The 20,866-nt window shown below is 43.9% G+C and overlaps 1 protein-coding gene across 1 annotated transcript; it reads left to right on the top strand.

Annotated features, from left to right (window-relative positions):
• Positions 1-5,674: 5,674 nt before the first annotated feature.
• c5h11orf58 (chromosome 5 C11orf58 homolog) lies at positions 5,675-20,421 on the top strand. The gene is made up of 5 exons (XM_033634559.2): positions 5,675-5,859; positions 17,384-17,467; positions 17,636-17,696; positions 17,887-17,996; positions 19,796-20,421. Exons 1-5 carry the CDS (start codon positions 5,803-5,805, stop codon positions 20,012-20,014), a joined length of 531 nt encoding a protein of 176 aa, XP_033490450.1. The 5' UTR covers positions 5,675-5,802; the 3' UTR covers positions 20,015-20,421.
• Positions 20,422-20,866: the final 445 nt, after the last annotated feature.

Here is a 20,866-nt window from a genome sequence, read left to right as displayed (position 1 = left end):
TCCGCAAGGTTCTGTGCTCGGACCAATCCTATTTACTCTATATATGCTTCCTTTAGGTAACATCATTAGAAATCACTCTATAAATTTCCATTGTTATGCAGATGATACACAGTTGTATTTATCGATGAAGCCAGAAGAAAGTAATCAATTAACTAAACTCCATAACTGCCTTAAAGACATAAAAAATTGGATGAGCACCAATTTCCTGATGTTAAATTCAGACAAAACTGAAGTTATTGTTCTTGGCCCCAAACAACTCAGAGACTCTTTATCTGATGACATAGTTTCTCCAGATGGCATTGCTCTGGCCTCTAGCACTACCGTAAGAAACCTCGGAGTAATATTTGATCAAGATTTGTCTTTTAATTCTCATTTAAAGCAAACCTCACGGACTGCATTTTTTCATCTGCGTAATATTGCGAAAATTAGGCCTATCCTGACCCGAAAAGATGCAGAAAAATTGGTCCACGCTTTTGTTACCTCAAGGCTGGATTACTGTAACTCTCTATTATCAGGTAGCTCTAGTAAGTCCTTAAAAACTCTCCAGCTAATTCAGAATGCAGCAGCACGTGTACTAACAGGAACTAAGAAACGAGATCATATTTCTCCTGTTTTAGCTTCTCTGCACTGGCTCCCTGTAAAATCCAGAATTGAATTTAAAATCCTACTGTTAACTTATAAAGCTCTAAATGGTCAAGCTCCGTCATATCTTAGAGAGCTCATAGTGCCATATTATCCCACCAGAACACTGCGCTCTGAGAACGCAGGGTTACTCGTGGTCCCTAAAGTCTCCAAAAGCAGATCAGGAGCCAGAGCCTTCAGCTATCAGGCTCCTCTCCTGTGGAATCATCTTCCTGTTACGGTCCGGGAGGCAGACACCGTCTCCACATTTAAGACTAGACTTAAGACTTTCCTCTTTGATAAAGCTTATAGTTAGGGCTGGCTCAGGCTTGCCCTGTACCAGCCCCTAGTTAGGCTGACTTAGGCCTAGTCTGCCGGAGGACCCCCTATAATACACCGGGCTCCCTCTCTCTCCCTCTCTCTCTCTCTCTCTCTCTCTCTCTCTCTCTCTCTCACTCTCATCCTATTACTGCATCTTGCTAACTCGGCCATTCTGGATGTCACTAACTCGGCTTCTTCTCCGGAGCCTTTGTGCTCCACTGTCTCTCAGATTAACTCATATCACAGCGGTGCCTGGACAGCGTGACGTGTGTGGTTGTGCTGCTGCCGTGGTCCTGCCAGATGCCTCCTGCTGCTGCTGCCATCATTAGTCATTAGTCATACTTCTACTGTTATTATACACATATGACTATTGTCACACAAGTATGCTGTCTGATATTAATACATACTTTCAACATATTGTACCACAGTAGCCAGAACTATAACTATAATATTATTACTTTCATTAATGTTGTTGTAAGCTACTGTCATTACCTGCATCTCTCTCTCTCTCTCTCTCTCTCTCTCTCTCTCTGTCTCATTGTGTCATATGGATTACTGTTAATTTATTATGCTGATCTGTTCTGTACGACATCTATTGCACGTCTGTCCGTCCTGGAAGAGGGATCCCTCCTCAGTTGCTCTTCCTGAGGTTTCTACCGTTTTTTTTTTCCCCCGTTAAAGGGTTTTTTTTTTTGGGGAGTTTTTCCTTATCCGCTGTGAGGGTCTTAAGGACAGAGGGATGTCGTATGCTGTAAAGCCCTGTGAGGCAAATTGTGATTTGTGATATTGGGCTTTATAAATAAAATTGAAATTGAAATCACCTGTCTGTTGTTGTTACACACACTGATCACCTGTCTGTTGTTACACACACTGATCACCTGTCTGTTGTTACACACACACACTGATCATCTGTCTGTTGTTACACACACTGATCACCTGTCTGTTGTTGTTACACACACTGATCACCTGTCTGTTGTTACACACACTGATCACCTGTCTGTTGTTGTTACACACACTGATCACCTGTCTGTTGTTACACACACTCATTGATAAATAAATCCACATCCTGGTGGTTTGTCAGAACAACTTCTGTTTTTATCCTGACAGCATGACGTCTGATCATCTGAGACACGTTTTGGTTGTTTATTAAGAACCCCCTAAAACTGTGTCACAGTCAGGACAGGTGAAGGCTCGGGCACCGTCACCCACAGGAGGCGCCATAGATGAGGAAGGACAAAAATCTAAGTGGTTATCTGACACTATTTTTACTAAAACTGTTACTGTTTTTATTTTGAAATATGACACAGCTACACAACAGAACTTCATATCAAAGTCTACTGAATAACAGAGAGGCTTTTTTGTCTCGTTACACTTCACCTGCTCTCTGGGGGAGGTGGGTGGAGTTATCTGACGTCACACTGCATCATTATCATGTCAAAAATAAATACATTTTCAAACATGTTATCATGTAAAATAAATACATTTAAATCATGTCAGAACGACTCAGCTACCAAGACACTACTGAGAGGAGTGTTTGTGGAGAGAAAGAACAGGAAGTCAGCAGGAGGAGAGCTTGTTAAGTTAGCTGCTAGCTGTTAGGAGTTAGCTGTTAGCTGTAAACACTTTGCTGTTAGCTGTTAGCAGCTAACTGTTAGTTGTTAGCACTATGCGCTTAGCAGTTAACTGTTAACTGTTAGCACTTTGCTGTTAGCTGTGATCAGCTAACTGTTAGCTGTTAACACTTTGCTGTTAGCTGTTATCAGTTAACTGTTAGCATTTGCTGTTAGCAGTTAACTGTAAGCACTTTGCTGCCAGCTGTTAGCACTTAACGGTTAGTTGTTAGCACTTTGCTGTTAGCTGTGATCAGCTAACTGTTAGCTGTTGACACTTTGCTGTTAGCTGTTATCAGTTAACTGTTAGCACTTTGCTGCCAGCTGTTAGTACTTAACGGTTAGTTGTTAGCACTTTGCTGTTAACTGTTAGCACTGTGTTACTGTTTCTTGTAGTTGTGTGTTTTTATGGACCGAACTGAGTCTGAAATAAAGATTGATTGATTGATTTGCTGTTAGTGGTTAAGTGCTAGTTGTTCTCACTTTGCTGTTAGATGTTAACTGTTAGCACTTTGTTGTGAGCTGTTAGCACTGATAGTTACCAGCTGTTAGCAGTTAATTGCTAGTTGTTCTCACTTTGCTGTTAGATGTTAACTGTTAGCACTTTGTTGTGAGCTGTTAGCACTGATAGTTACCAGCTGTTAGCAGTTAATTGCTAGTTGTTAACACTTTGCTGTTAGATGTTAACTGTTAACACTTTGCTGTGAGCTGTTAGCAGTTAGTTCTCATTACCTGTGAGCAGCCGGTGGGCGCAGCGAACAGCTCATGAAGGCTTCATTGATTTTACTTGTGATGCATTCAGGCTCTCCTCAATAAAAATGAGTACTGTGTGAAGGTAAATTATAAGGTTCTCATAATGTGTTGACTGTAATCTTGTAAAATGTAACTTCTGGTGATAAACTTGAATAAATAGCTGTTTGAAGGAGAAATGTGTTTTCACTGGAATATAAAACAGATATTACAGATTAATTGAGTCAGATACAGTGAACACGTAGTAATAATAATAATAATAATAATAATACATTTTATTTGTAACGCACTTTACATTATAAAATAATCTCAAAGTGTTACAATACAATTCATAAAAACAACAATAAAATTCAACACAAGTAGGTTCTTTTAAAAAGGTGGGTTTTCAAGCCGCAGACGGGGGATATTAAAAATGTTTTTCATGTTGAAGAAGGTTCTGCTAAAGGTTGGTTCATAAATGTGTCTGACTGAATTTGTGCTCATTCATGTGCTCATGAAGAAGACTTTGGTCGATACGAGTAGGTCTGTTTTGTTGCCATTGCTCAAATAAAGTTACTTTATATATTTTTACCTGAAGACGGAGTGCCTCCGCATTTTTTCCTTGGTTGTCTGCATTTTTTACAAACAGGAAGACCTCCTTGGTTTTTGTTCCATATCAATTCACCTGCTTTACTGAAGAGCACCTGTCGAGTCAGAGCCTTGTTTTTCCAAGCAGCACTTCCTTCCTTCTTTCTTTTTCAATCTAAATATATATTAGGTCTTACAGCTGTGTTTGAGGTTAGATAGGTACTATCTGAGGACAGGAGGTCATGAATTTTGCCTCTAATAGTTAGAATTTTGTCATTAAAAAAGCTCATAAAATCATTACTGCTAAGGGCTAAAGGAATACAAGGCTCAATAGAGCTTTGACTCTCAGTCAGCCTGGCTACAGTGCTGAAAAGAAACCTGGGGTTGTTCTTGTTTTCTTCTATTAATGCTGAGTAATAGTTTGCTCTGGCATTGCGGAGGCCCCTCTTATACGTTTTGAGACTGTCTGCCCAGATTAAACGGGATTCTTCCAGTTTGGTTAATCGCCAATTCCTTTCAAATTTTCACGATATTTGTTTTAACTTACGGGTTTGAGAGTTATACCAAGGAGCAAACTTTCTTTGCTTTGTTAACTTCTTTTTAAGAGGAGCTACAGAGTCGAGTGTTGTTCGCAGTGAGCCTACGGCGCTATCGACAAGATGATCAATTCGGGAGAGGTTAAAGTCAGTACAGGAATCAAATTTTCCTTGACCTTAAATATAGCGCCCCCATCTGGCCTGTTGGCATTGTATATCTTGAGCATCATTTGCACACAACTTCCAGTCATTGGTGAAAATGTCATCTCTGTATGATGTACCATCTCATGGGAATTTGCAAAAACATTTCTGAATAATAATAATAATAATAATGAACAGTACAAAAACTAAATGGTTTCAGCCCTTCGGACTTGAACCCCTAATAATTTATAAACTGTGGACACTGAGACACATTGAGGACCGTGACCTCACTCTGATGGCACATTCAGGTGACTTGGGACAGTCATGTTTGTTCATCTGTTCAGTCATTAATTCATTTAATTAATAATATGACCTGTGACTGTTCATTAAAAATATAGTCCAACTTTATTGCAGTGTTTCCCTGTTGTTTCCTGTGTCCCTGGTGTCAAGTTGTCCACAGTGCACATACATGTGTCCAACACTGATGGACCTTTCTGGACTGTTGTGGACTCACTGCTTCTTCTTTAATATTTCATAAAGAACAAAAAGACTAAACATGCCTGTCACATGACACAGGGCAGATCACAGACAGAACAACAACCTGCTGGATTCACTTCAGAAAAATGTCCCATTGGACCTGAATGCACCACTGAACACCATGTCCAATAAAAACTAAAGTGTCCTGTGGACATGTTGAGATCATGAGACAGACAGGTGATAAAATATAACATCATACAGAGAACACCAACATGTCACAGTGTCTCACCATGACACTTCAGGGACCAGAGACTGTCTCCTGTGTCTGTCCTCCTTGTCTCAGACCAATCACAGTGACTGTCTCATATAAAACACGTGTATTAACAATGTAATGTCATGTTCTATAATCAGCTGTTAATATTTACAGAGACCAAGACAGAAGACCTGATTTGTCCACTTTACCTGATTTCACTCTACCTCTGAGGACGTCTCTGGACAAAAGCAGAGACGGCTGTAGAAACGTCACTGTGTGTGGGTGATTTGAAATCTTCTTCAAATCATCGTCTCAGTGAATTTAATGATTGATGTACCACAGTCCACCGGCAGGAGGCAGCAGAGAGGCGCCATGACCGACCTTATCACAGACGAAGAAGCCAGAGCAGGAAGTGACGACACGGAGGCTCCATCCATATTGTTGATAGATGCAGTTAGCCTGTGAGAGGTGAAATGATATCTTACTGAGAGTTTTGACTCTGACATTGTTGGAACATCTTGAGGTCATGATGAGTTCTCCGGAGGACAGACACGGAACCAAAAGACCCGCCTCTCCTGCTGACGTAAGCATCATTATACTAACGTCACAGGCCAGATGATGTTAGCATCAGGAGTTAGCCTCTCTGCTAACGGTATTCTTTATCCTCAGACCTGAACACGTTTTATTTTCAGTCCCGACAGAGTTTATTCTTCTCTTATTAAATATTATATATAATTATATATATACATACATATATTACTTATTAATTACAGTAAATATATCACTGATTATATCTCAGATACAGAGGTACAGGTGGGTTTATGACTGGTTAGAGATGCTTTTTATTTAAATGTATCCAACAATATCTTTACTGTAACTCATCACCAACCTGTTATCATCGGCTGTAATGAAACACATGGCAGCATTAATGTGTAATAACGAAATTAGACCTACATAAACATTTCTTTTCAAAGAAGACATCAGACTCTGTCCTGTGACATCAGGAGACACAGCGAGACACCTTCAGGTCAGATGTAACAGGTCAGATAACAGGTCAGATGTAACAGGTCAGATAACAGGTCAGATACAACAGGTCAGGTACAACAGGTCAGATACAACAGGTCAGATGTAACAGGTCAGATGCAACAGGACAGATACAACAGGTCAGATGTAACAGGTCAGATGTAACAGGTCAGATACAACAGGTCAGATGTAACACGTCAGGTACAACAGGTCAGATGTAACAGGACAGATACAACAGGTCAGATACAACAGGTCAGATGTAACAGGTCAGATACAACAGGTCAGGTACAACAGGTCAGATGTAACAGGTCAGATGCAACAGGTCAGATACAACAGGTCAGATGTAACAGGTCAGATACAACAGGTCAGATACAACAGGTCAGATGTAACAGGTCAGATACAACAGGTCAGGTACAACAGGTCAGATGTAACAGGTCAGATGCAACAGGACAGATACAACAGGTCAGATGTAACAGCTCAGATACAACAGGTCAGATGTAACAAGTCAGATGCAACAGGACAGATACAACAGGTCAGATGTAACAGGTCAGATACAACAGGTCAGATGTAACAGGTCAGATGTAACAGGTCAGGTACGACAGGTCAGATGTAACAGGTCAGGTACAACAGGTCAGATGTAACAGGTCAAGTACAACAGGTCAGGTACAACAGGTCAGGTACAACAGGTCAGATGTAACAGGTCAGGTACGACAGGTCAGATGCCACAGGTCAGATGTAACAGGTCAGATACAACAGGTCAGGTACAACAGGTCAGATGTAACAGGTCAGATGTAACAGGTCAGATACAACAGGTCAGGTACAACAGGTCAGATACAACAGGTCAGGTACGACAGGTCAGATGTAACAGGTCAGGTACAACAGGTCAGATGTAACAGGTCAGGTACAACAGGTCAGGTACAACAGGTCAGGTACAACAGGTCAGATACAACAGGTCAGGTACAACAGGTCAGGTACAACAGGTTAGATGCAACAGGTCAGATGTAACAGGTCAGATAGAACAGGTCAGGTACAACAGGTCAGATGTAACAGGTCAGATGCAACAGGACAGATACAACAGGTCAGATACAACAGGTCAGATGTAACAGGTCAGATACAACAGGTCAGATGTAACAAGTCAGATGTAACAGGTCAGGTACAACAGGTCAGATGCAACAGGTCAGATGTAACAGGTCAGATAACAGGTCAGATACAACAGGTCAGATGTAACAGGTCAGATACAACAGGTCAGATGTAACAGGTCAGATGTAACAGGTCAGATACAACAGGTCAGGTATAACAGGTCAGATGTAACAGGTCAGATGCAACAGGTCAGATACAACAGGTCAGGTACAACAGGTCAGATGTAACAGGTCAGATACAACAGGTCAGATGTAACAGGTCAGATACAACAGGTCAGATGTAACAGGTCAGATGTAACAGGTCAGATACAACAGGTCAGGTACAACAGGTCAGATGTAACAGGTCAGATGCAACAGGTCAGATACAATAGGTCAGGTTCAACAGGTCAGACGTAACAGGTCAGATGTAACAGGTCAGATACAACAGGTCAGGTACAACAGGTCAGATGTAACAGGTCAGATGCAACAGGTCAGATGTAACAGGTCAGATACAACAGGTCAGATGTAACAGGTCAGATGTAACAGGTCAGATACAACAGGTCAGGTACGACAGGTCAGATGTAACAGGTCAGGTACAACAGGTCAGATGTAACAGGTCAGGTACAACAGGTCAGATACAACAGGTCAGATGTAACAGGCCAGGTACAACAGGTCAGATGTAACAGGTCAGGTACAACAGGTCAGATACAACAGGTCAGATGTAACAGGCCAGGTACAACAGGTCAGGTACAACAGGTCAGATACAACAGGTCAGATACAACAGGTCAGATGTAACAGGTCAGATACAACAGGTCAGGTACAACAGGTCAGATACAACAGGCCAGATGTAACAGGTCAGATACAACAGGTCTGATGTAACAGGTCAGACAACAGGTCAGATACAACAGGTCAGATGTAACAGGTCAGATACAACAGGTCAGATGTAACAGGTCAGGTACAACAGGTCAGATGCAACAGGACAGATGTAACAGGTCAGATGTAACAGGTCAGATGTAACACGTCAGGTACAACAGGTCAGATGTAACAGGACAGATACAACAGGTCAGATACAACAGGTCAGATGTAACAGGTCAGATACAACAGGTCAGGTACAACAGGTCAGATGTAACAGGTCAGATGCAACAGGTCAGATACAACAGGTCAGATGTAACAGGTCAGATACAACAGGTCAGATGTAACAGGTCAGATACAACAGGTCAGGTACAACAGGTCAGATGTAACAGGTCAGATGCAACAGGACAGATACAACAGGTCACATGTAACAGCTCAGATACAACAGGTCAGATGTAACAGGTCAGATGCAACAGGACAGATACAACAGGTCAGATGTAACAGGTCAGATACAACAGGACAGATACAACAGGTCAGATGTAACAGGTCAGATACAACAGGTCAGGTACAACAGGTCAGATGTAACAGGTCAGATACAACAGGTCAGGTACAACAGGACAGATGTAACAGGTCAGGTACAACAGGTCAGGTACAACAGGTCAGGTACAACAGGTCAGATACAACAGGTCAGGTACAACAGGTCAGGTACAACAGGTTAGATGCAACAGGTCAGATGTAACAGGTCAGATAGAACAGGTCAGGTACAACAGGTCAGATGTAACAGGTCAGATGCAACAGGACAGATACAACAGGTCAGATGTAACAGGTCAGATACAACAGGTCAGGTACAACAGGTCAGATGTAACAGGTCAGATGCAACAGGTCAGATACAACAGGTCAGATGTAACAGGTCAGATACAACAGGTCAGATGTAACAGGTCAGATGTAACAGGTCAGATGTAACAGGTCAGATACAACAGGTCAGATGTAACAGGTCAGATACAACAGGTCAGATACAACAGGTCAGATGTAACAGCTCAGATACAACAGGTCAGGTACAACAGGTCAGATGTAACAGGTCAGATGCAACAGGACAGATACAACAGATCAGATGTAACAGCTCAGATACAACAGGTCAGATGTAACAAGTCAGATGCAACAGGACAGATACAACAGGTCAGATGTAACAGGTCAGATGTAACAGGTCAGATACAACAGGTCAGGTACAACAGGTCAGATACAACAGGTCAGGTACGACAGGTCAGATGTAACAGGTCAGGTTCAACAGGTCAGATGTAACAGGTCAGGTACAACAGGTCAGGTACAACAGGTCAGGTACAACAGGTCAGATACAACAGGTCAGGTACAACAGGTCAGGTACAACAGGTCAGGTACAACAGGTTAGATGCAACAGGTCAGATACAACAGGTCAGATAGAACAGGTCAGATAGAACAGGTCAGATGTAACAGGTCAGATACAACTGGTCAGGTACAACAGGTCAGATGTAACAGGTCAGATGTAACAGGTCAGATACAACAGGTCAGGTACAACAGGTCAGATACAACAGGTCAGGTACGACAGGTCAGATGTAACAGGTCAGGTTCAACAGGTCAGATGTAACAGGTCAGGTACAACAGGTCAGGTACAACAGGTCAGGTACAACAGGTCAGATACAACAGGTCAGGTACAACAGGTCAGGTACAACAGGTCAGGTACAACAGGTTAGATGCAACAGGTCAGATGTAACAGGTCAGATAGAACAGGTCAGGTACAACAGGTCAGATGTAACAGGTCAGATGCAACAGGACAGATACAACAGGTCAGATACAACAGGTCAGATGTAACAGGTCAGATACAACAGGTCAGATGTAACAAGTCAGATGTAACAGGTCAGGTACAACAGGTCAGATGCAACAGGTCAGATGTAACAGGTCAGATACAACAGGTCAGGTACAACAGGTCAGATGTAACAGGTCAGATGCAACAGGTCAGATACAACAGGTCAGGTACAACAGGTCAGATGTAACAGGTCAGATACAACAGGTCAGATGTAACAGGTCAGATAGAACAGGTCAGGTACAACAGGTCAGATGTAACAGGTCAGATGCAACAGGACAGATACAACAGGTCAGATGTAACAGGTCAGATACAACAGGTCAGATGTAACAGGTCAGATGCAACAGGTCAGATACAACAGGTCAGGTACAACAGGTCAGATGTAACAGGTCAGATACAACAGGTCAGATAGAACAGGTCAGGTACAACAGGTCAGATGTAACAGGTCAGATACAACAGGTCAGGTACAACAGGTCAGATGTAACAGGTCAGATGCAACAGGTCAGATACAACAGGTCAGGTACAACAGGTCAGATGTAACAGGTCAGATACAACAGGTCAGATGTAACAGGTCAGATAGAACAGGTCAGGTACAACAGGTCAGATGTAACAGGTCAGATGCAACAGGACAGATACAACAGGTCAGATACAACAGGTCAGATGTAACAGGTCAGGTACAACAGGTCAGACGCAACAGGTCAGATGTAACAGGTCAGATGTAACAGGTCAGATAACAGGACAGATACAACAGGTCAGATGTAACAAGTCAGATGTAACAGGTCAGATGCAACAGGTCAGATGTAACAGGTCAGATAACAGGTCAGATACAACAGGTCAGATGTAACAGGTCAGATACAACAGGTCAGATGTAACAGGTCAGATGTAACAGGTCAGATACAACAGGTCAGGTACAACAGGTCAGATGTAACAGGTCAGATGCAACAGGTCAGATACAACAGGTCAGGTACAACAGGTCAGATGTAACAGGTCAGATACAACAGGTCAGATGTAACAGGTCAGATAGAACAGGTCAGGTACAACAGGTCAGATGTAACAGGTCAGATGCAACAGGACAGATACAACAGGTCAGATACAACAGGTCAGATGTAACAGGTCAGGTACAACAGGTCAGATGCAACAGGTCAGATGTAACAGGTCAGATGTAACAGGTCAGATAACAGGACAGATACAACAGGTCAGATGTAACAGGTCAGATACAACAGGTCAGATGTAACAGGACAGATACAACAGGTCAGATGTAACAGGTCAGGTACAACAGGTCAGGTACAACAGGTCAGATGTAACAGGTCAGATACAACAGGTCAGATGTAACAGGTCAGGTACAACAGGTCAGATACAACAGGTCAGATACAACAGGTCAGATGTAACAGGCCAGGTACAACAGGTCAGGTACAACAGGTCAGATACAACAGGTCAGATACAACAGGTCAGATGTAACAGGTCAGATGTAACAGGTCAGATACAACAGGTCAGATGTAACAGGTCAGATAACAGGTCAGGTACAACAGGTCAGATACAACAGGTCAGATGTAACAGGTCAGATACAACAGGTCTGATGTAACAGGTCAGATAACAGGTCAGATACAACAGGTCAGATGTAACAGGTCAGATACAACAGGTCAGGTACAACAGGTCAGATGCAACAGGACAGATACAACAGGTCAGATGTAACAGGTCAGGTACAACAGGTCAGATGTAACAGGTCAGATACAACAGGTCAGATGTAACAGGTCAGATACAACAGGTCAGGTACAACAGGTCAGATGCAACAGGTCAGATGTAACAGGTAAGATACAACAGGTCAGATGTAACAGGTCAGATGCAACAGGTCAGATGTAACAGGTCAGATACAACAGGTCAGGTACAACAGGTCAGATGTAACAGGTCAGATGCAACAGGACAGATACAACAGGTCAGATAGAACAGGTCAGATAGAACAGGTCAGATAGAACAGGTCAGATGTAACAGGTCAGATACAACAGGTCAGATGTAACAGCTCAGATACAACAGGTCAGATGTAACAGCTCAGATACAACAGGTCAGGTACGACAGGTCAGATGTAACAGGTCAGGTACAACAGGTCAGATGTAACAGGTCAGATACAACAGGTCAGGTATGACAGGTCAGATGTAACAGGTCAGGTACAACAGGTCAGGTACAACAGGTCAGATACAACAGGTCAGGTACAACAGGTCAGGTACAACAGGTTAGATGTAACAGGTCAGATGTAGCAGGTCAGATGCAACAGGACAGATACAACAGGTCAGATGTAACAGGTCAGATACAACAGGTCAGATGTAACAGGTAAGATACAACAGGTCAGATGTAACAGGTCAGATACAACAGGTCAGGTACAACAGGTCAGATGTAACAGGTAAGATACAACAGGTCAGATGTAACAGGTCAGATGCAACAGGTCAGATGTAACAGGTCAGATACAACAGGTCAGATACAACAGGTCAGGTACAACAGGTCAGATGTAACAGGTCAGATGCAACAGGACAGATACAACAGGTCAGATAGAACAGGTCAGATAGAACAGGTCAGATGTAACAGGTCAGATACAACAGGTCAGATGTAACAGCTCAGATACAACAGGTCAGATGTAACAGGTCAGATACAACAGGTCAGGTACGACAGGTCAGATGTAACAGGTCAGATGCAACAGGTCAGATGTAACAGGTCAGATACAACAGGTCAGATACAACAGGTCAGGTACAACAGGTCAGATACAACAGGTCAGATGTAACAGGTCAGATGCAACAGGTCAGATGTAACAGGTCAGATACAACAGGTCAGATACAACAGGTCAGGTACAACAGGTCAGGTACAACAGGTCAGATGTAACAGGTCAGATGCAACAGGACAGATGCAACAGGACAGATACAACAGGTCAGATAGAACAGGTCAGATGTAACAGGTCAGATACAACAGGTCAGATGTAACAGCTCAGATACAACAGGTCAGATGTAACAGGTCAGATACAACAGGTCAGGTACGACAGGTCAGATGTAACAGGTCAGGTACAACAGGTCAGGTACAACAGGTCAGATGTAACAGGTCAGGTACAACAGGTCAGGTACAACAGGTCAGGTACAACAGGTCAGGTACAACAGGTCAGATACAACAGGTCAGGTACAACAGGTCAGGTACAACAGGTTAGATGCAACAGGTCAGATGTAACAGGTCAGATAGAACAGGTCAGGTACAACAGGTCAGATGCAACAGGACAGATACAACAGGTCAGATACAACAGGTCAGATGTAACAGGTCAGATACAACAGGTCAGATGTAACAAGTCAGATGTAACAGGTCAGGTACAACAGGTCAGATGCAACAGGTCAGATGCAACAGGTCAGATGTAACAGGTCAGATACAACAGGTCAGGTACAACAGGTCAGATGTAACAGGTCAGATGCAACAGGTCAGATACAACAGGTCAGGTACAACAGGTCAGATGTAACAGGTCAGATACAACAGGTCAGATGTAACAGGTCAGATAGAACAGGTCAGGTACAACAGGTCAGATGTAACAGGTCAGATACAACAGGACAGATACAACAGGTCAGATGTAACAGGTCAGATACAACAGGTCAGATGTAACAGGTCAGATGCAACAGGTCAGATACAACAGGTCAGGTACAACAGGTCAGATGTAACAGGTCAGATACAACAGGTCAGATGTAACAGGTCAGATAGAACAGGTCAGGTACAACAGGTCAGATGTAACAGGTCAGATACAACAGGTCAGATACAACAGGTCAGATGTAACAGGTCAGATACAACAGGTCAGATACAACAGGTCAGATGTAACAGGTCAGATACAACAGGTCAGATGTAACAGGTCAGATGTAACAGGTCAGATACAACAGGTCAGGTACAACAGGTCAGATGTAACAGGTCAGATACAACAGGTCAGATACAACAGGTCAGATGTAACAGGTCAGATACAACAGGTCAGATGTAACAGGTCAGATACAACAGGTCAGATGTAACAGGCCAGATGTAACAGGTCAGATACAACAGGTCAGGTACAACAGGTCAGATGTAACAGGTCAGATAGAACAGGTTAGGTACAACAGGTCAGATGTAACAGGTCAGATGCAACAGGACAGATACAACAGGTCAAATAAAACAACAGGTCAGATAACAGGTCAGGTACAACAGGTCAGATGCCACAGGTCAGATGTAACAGGTCAGATGTAACAGGTCAGATAACAGGACAGATGCAACAGGTCAGATGTAACAGGTCAGATAACAGGTCAGATACAACAGGTCAGATGTAACAGGTCAGATGTAACAGGTCAGATGTAACAGGTCAGATACAACAGGTCAGGTACAACAGGTCAGATGTAACAGGTCAGATGCAACAGGTCAGATACAACAGGTCAGGTACAACAGGTCAGATGTAACAGGTCAGATACAACAGGTCAGATGTAACAGGTCAGATAGAACAGGTCAGGTACAACAGGTCAGATGTAACAGGTCAGATGCAACAGGACAGATACAACAGGTCAGATACAACAGGTCAGATGTAACAGGTCAGGTACAACAGGTCAGATGCAACAGGTCAGATGTAACAGGTCAGATGTAACAGGTCAGATAACAGGACAGATACAACAGGTCAGATGTAACAGGTCAGATACAACAGGTCAGATGTAACAGGGCAGATACAACAGGTCAGATGTAACAGGTCAGGTACAACAGGTCAGGTACAACAGGTCAGATGTAACAGGTCAGATACAACAGGTCAGATGTAACAGGTCAGGTACAACAGGTCAGATACAACAGGTCAGATACAACAGGTCAGATGTAACAGGCCAGGTACAACAGGTCAGGTACAACAGGTCAGATACAACAGGTCAGATACAACAGGTCAGATGTAACAGGTCAGATGTAACAGGTCAGATACAACAGGTCAGATGTAACAGGTCAGATAACAGGTCAGGTACAACAGGTCAGATACAACAGGTCAGATGTAACAGGTCAGATACAACAGGTCTGATGTAACAGGTCAGATAACAGGTCAGATACAACAGGTCAGATGTAACAGGTCAGATACAACAGGTCAGGTACAACAGGTCAGATGCAACAGGACAGATACAACAGGTCAGATGTAACAGGTCAGGTACAACAGGTCAGATACAACAGGTCAGATGTAACAGGTCAGATACAACAGGTCAGATGTAACAACTCAGGTACAACAGGTCAGATGTAACAGGTCAGGTATAACAGGTCAGATGTAACAGGTCAGATACAACAGGTCAGGTACAACAGGTCAGATGTAACAGGTCAGATGTAACAGGTCAGGTACAACAGGTCAGATGTGTCTGCTTTAAAGAAAAATAATCATCTTTAAAACTGATTAATGTTTTCTATAGTGTACAATCAGCTGAAAATAAAAATCAAATGAGTCGTTTATATCTACACTAGGGTTGGGTCGGTTCTCGGTAATACTAGTTCGGTCCGGTACTCCGTCTTGGACAGGGTTTTATTTTTTGAGACCGACCGGACCGCATGATCGGGCAGAACGTACGCGGAGTGGACACCGTGGAGGTCCGCCCAGTAAAAGTGGACGTCCGCAAGCCCTGTGCGCGCAAAGCACGACCGCGCGGACTCTGCTCCGCGCACCAGGGTCACACAAAAGACTGTTCGGCATGTATTTTTCACATCGCAGGGATTTTTCACCGACATTTTTACACGGAGTCCGCTCCGCTTATAGTACGCCCGAGTCTGTGAGCACCTGTGTCTGCCTCTTCACCAAGTGCACAGCAAGCAGGAGAGAGAGGGGGTGGGGCGGGGACTGAGCTAGGAAGTGTGAGTGCGCATGCGCCTCTACTGTAGCCTGGAGTTTGTTTAATAGTGACGGGGAGTCGATAATGGCGGACAATTTAGTCTGGACGAAATCAAGGAATGCACCACTATGGCAACACTTTGGCTTTGAGCCAGACGAAGGAGGCAACCCTTGTTTGCACTGATTGAGTAAGCTGCAAAATTTATTTGTAAGGAATAAAAGAAACAACTTGTTACTGTCACTCTGTTGTCCTAAGCTCGTTTTTTATTTTAAATGAGTCAACTGCGCCCCCAAGTGGCGAAACTCGGATATTACCGATTTGATGCGGTTTTTTATAAAAACTGGACCGTTTTTTTTTTCTCACACCGACCCAACCCTAATCTATACAGGGAGCAGGTCCCCATCTACAGAGAGCACCATGTTTCTACAGTAGCCCAGAGTGAACAAACCAAACACTGACTCTAGATAGAGACATTCATGTTTCATAGTCAGCAGCTCCTCAGTGACGAGCAGTGTCAGAGAATGACTGGAATCAGGTAGGAGGTGTATACAAGACAGAAAAATTCTTCCATTCGGGTTCTGAAAAGGGATATTCCACCCCTGTGCACCCGATTAGATTTTCTTTCGGGTTGGCTGTTTTCATTTGGGTTGAGGTGTTTACAAGGAATATTTCTATTCGGGTAGGGCTTCCAACCCGAATGCAAAAGGACTACATGGCTCCATGTAAACGCACGTACTGAAGGAATTCTGACCAGGAGAAGTTTCAGATGGTTGTAATCTGTAATCCTCACTGATAGACGTCACTGAATCCTCCTGAATCTGACACACTGTTCTCTTAACCTCATCAGAACTGTAAATCTGCCTCCATATTAACATAAATGAGTGAGACTAATAATCCTTTTATTATGGATTTGCATTCTGCAGCCACTTGGTTCTGTTTTCCCTCCTTTGTTTCCACCTCTGTCTCCTCCATGTCTCCAGTATTTGGAGCTTTGTGCACTTTGTGCTTTTACTTTTTGTGTCCCAGAATGCAGCAGACTGAACTCTGATGAGTCACATGATCAGTGGTCATTTCACCCTGAGTGGATCTGACAGTTCAGCCACTGTTTGGGATCATCGCTGTGATTTCACTATCTGATGTGTTGCAAAGTTTGGAGGGGATTCTTCCCTGACCCTGTAAATCAAACCCTGCCACACGTGTTTACTGTCAGCAGTCTTATTTAGACACACAGAGTAGACAGCTGTTAAAGCCATAGCTACACACACCTGCAGTGGACTGCAGGAGTCACTGATGCTTCAGAGGTGTCTGTCATTGGACCGTCCGTGTGAGTCCTCAGAGGGTTAAAGGGACGACGGGTCCTGTTGGTCACTGCTTTGTACAAACAGTTGTGACATGTCTGATGAATTCTTCTCTTGATGAGCAACCATGAGTCCACCTGATGACGGTTTCTTCTCTTGGCAGGACGGGTCCACACAGTGGGCATCAGCTGATCTGGGAAGCAACGAGAGGAAGCAGAAGTTTTTACGTTTGATGGGAGCTGGAAAGGTTTGTTTTTTGTATTACACATCACTGTACTGTCAGTTTATCGTGGGCCTGTGGTCTGTAGTGTTACATAAGATAAAACATCAGCCGTGTTCGTCCTGTCCCTGTGATTCGTTACCTTCAGACAAGTCCTGACAGTTTATATAAAGTGGGATTGTTTCTGTCTTTCAGAAGGAACACACTGGGCGTCTCGTCATCGGAGACCACAAGTCCACTTCCCACTTCCGCACTGGTGAGCTTCTGTACTTCAGTAAAACACTCTATTTGTTCTGCTGATGTCCAAACTACTGTCCCTTTGCCATGTAGCCATGCTGCCTCACCTTTATGCTTCCCCACAACACGTTGGCCTCACAGATCTGTCCGTGCGTGGACAGGCCTGTGATGGCCGGGTGTGCCTGCTGTGACTGGTGTCTCCTCTGCAGGACAGGAAGATAAGAAGATGAACGAGCAGCTGGAGCAGCAGTACCAGCAGAGCATGGACGGGAAGCTGTCGGGACGGAACCGGAGACGCTGTGGGCTGGGTTTCAGTGAGGTGAGGGGTCACTCAAAGCCACAGGACAGGATTAAAGATTAAATACTTTAAAGGATAACTTTGGTATTTTTCAACCTGGGCTCTATTTCCCCATGTGTATGTGTGCGTATGATTCATGGGTACCACTCGTTCTAAAATTGGTTCAGTATTGAGCCGCGAAACGAGCTAAAACGGTAACGGGGGCAAATGCGTCCCGTATAAAAGTGCTTTTTTTCCCCACTGACCGGTTCAGATCGCCAGTGCTATCTCTGTAAATAGCATATGGTAGCAGCCCTGGGGCAGTGGTGACTGTGAATGAGTGGAGTCAGCTGTCAGTCAGTGTTGGAGCAGAGAGGCGGAGGGCGGCCCCGCTTGGTAATGTAAATGAGTATGTGTGTGAAGTGTGTGTTACGCCAGAAGAGTCAGAGTCAGAGGACGGAGTCTTTTACGTGCTACCCTCTGGAGTGTTACCAGAGTTTTTGGAGTGCTCAAATAAACGGGCCTTTTTCCCGAATGCAAGAACAGGATGTCGCGCAACACCCTGTACAGCTTTCACAGGCTGCCTTTGTCGGACGGTGAGATGCTGAAGTTGTGGCTAGTTGTGCTACAAATGGATGCTAACACTCCTGTCCAGACACTGCGCCTTGCAGACCATCGGGTCTGCAGTGCTCACTTCTCCCAAGATGACTACTGCCAGCCGAAGAAGAGAAGACATCCAATCCCGAAACACCTCTTCCTCAAGAAAACGGCTGTCCCACGAATAGAGAGAGCTACAGACACAGTGGAGCAAAGCCTGTGACATCACACAGCCCAGAGGTAAGGGAAAGGCTAGTATGCTATTTACAGAGATAACACTGGCGATCTGAACCGGTCAGTGGCGAAAAAACACACACTTCACACACACATACTCATTTACAGTACCCAGCGGGGCAGCCCTCCCCCTCTCTGCTCCAACACTGACTGACAGCTGACTCCACTCATAGCACTGGCGATCTGAACCGGTTAGTGGCGAAAAAAAGCACTTTTAATATGCAAACTTATATGGGACGCATTTGCCCCCGTTACCGTTTTAGCTCGTTTCGCGGCTCCAGTTGCATCCGCCTCCCTCAATACTGAACCAATTTTAGTATGAGTTGTACTTATGAATCATACACACACATACACATGGGGAAATAGGGCCCAGGTTGAAAAATACCGAAGTTGTCCTTTAATCTTAGATCTTTACTTTAATAGAATCACCACTGAGGGTGCACAGAGCGCTGATCACTTTACTGACTCATTCTGTGTTGTAGTGAGACTGTTGACAACAGAATATGGACTGTCTCAAATATTCTAGTGTTCAAACTTACCTGAGTAACACGGTGTGGAAATGCGTGTTGAAAGAAGAGAGGGGGGGCAGACTCCAAATATGGTCCATCTCAGGTGCAGCTCGGCGTGGCTCAGCATTGTTAAACTGGAAACACAAACCGCCATGCTAGCTTTGATTCAGAGCTGCTTAAAGACCTGTAGATGAGCTTTGTTCTTCATCCTCTGTGTCGTCTTTAATATGTCAGAGTGTGTGTGTGCAGAGCAAGGCGTGGCTGCTGAAGAGCGCACACACACACACACACACACACACACACACACATACACACTGACACAATTTCTTATCTAACACTCAAACAAAAAGTCAAACTCCTGCCAACAATGAACACTTTTCCAAAGAATACTGTTGTCATCAAACAGCTGAAACACTCACCGACACCCAAGATGATTATTAGATGTACTGTTGTCATCAGTAAAAACTAAACCCCTTCATCTCTTCCTTCTCTGTCCCACAGCCTGAGCCACAGTCTTGTCCATCCCCACCTGTGGACAGTCAGACGAAAGCAAGAGAGTCAGACAAGTCCACCAATGAGAAAGAGCCCACAGACGCCCAGGACGCAGGCAGAGACCCCGCCCCAAAGGAACAGACCTCAGATCAGGCCGACAGCAGCTTACACAGCGAGGACGAAGAACGGAAACACAACTTCAAAATGACCTTCGTGAAGTCAGTGTAGAGCTGAGGGGTGGGGTGGGGGTGGGGGGTGGGGGCAGGGGGGGCGGGACGAGTTTTTGTAATCTCAAATTTGTACATTTGATTTGTTGAACTGTCGGCGATCATTTTGTCTCCACACAAACACTCATCCTCATCATCCTCATCGTCCTCATCCTCATCATGGAGCGACAGCCTGGTCTCATGTCGTCAGAGAATAAAAAGTTTCTGTTTGAGTTGTGTCAGCAAAGTCTAGAAGCGTCTGGCCGAGTGATGTCACATCAGGTAGAGACTGTCCACTTTAGATTTAGTTTTTGTTTTAACAGTCGTGTTGGATGAAACAGGATTATTGTTCTGCAGCATGATCGATACACATGTTGTTGATATTGTGAACTCTTGTTTGAAACCAGTAAAGGGAAGTGTCTGTTGTAATGTTTGTTGTTTCCTGTAGAGCTACAGTCTCTCTCACACACACACACACACACACACACACACACACAGGTTTATATGTGTGTAACATTCTCGTAGATGTGTTAAAGTAAATTCACTGTGTCACTGACTTCGTTCTCTGAGTCAGCACAGAGGTGAGTAACACGTGTCAGACGGTTATTTTAATCAGAGCTGTGTCACAAACGACAGCTTGGGTCAAACATTTTGAAAAAGAAGCTGAACCATCACACTGACCTAAATATTCAGACACGTGGGGCCGTATTCAAAGATTCCTCGTACACAGAGTTTTTCTAAGTGATGAAATATTAAGAACATAATGAGAACTGTCTGGTTTTCTGAGAATTTCCCATTAAAGTTAAGACATAAAGTTAAGACTCTGTCCTGGTAAAAATAAGTTATTCACAGAGCGTCTCACACCTTAAAACAA

This window comes from Epinephelus lanceolatus, chromosome 5 (assembly GCF_041903045.1).
Source record: "Epinephelus lanceolatus isolate andai-2023 chromosome 5, ASM4190304v1, whole genome shotgun sequence".
Lineage (NCBI taxonomy): Eukaryota > Metazoa > Chordata > Actinopteri > Perciformes > Serranidae > Epinephelus > Epinephelus lanceolatus.
This window is presented reverse-complemented; position numbering and strand designations above follow the sequence as displayed.

Excerpts from the sequence above, each read along its gene's own strand:
- c5h11orf58 (XM_033634559.2), top strand. The coding sequence starts at position 5,803 with ATGATGAGTTCTCCGGAGGACAGACACGGAACCAAAAGACCCGCCTCT. Across the intron at positions 5,860-17,383 it reads GACCCGCCTCTCCTGCTGAC|GACGGGTCCACACAGTGGGC; the intron begins GTAAGCATCATT and ends TTCTCTTGGCAG. Across the intron at positions 17,468-17,635 it reads GTTTGATGGGAGCTGGAAAG|AAGGAACACACTGGGCGTCT; the intron begins GTTTGTTTTTTG and ends TCTGTCTTTCAG.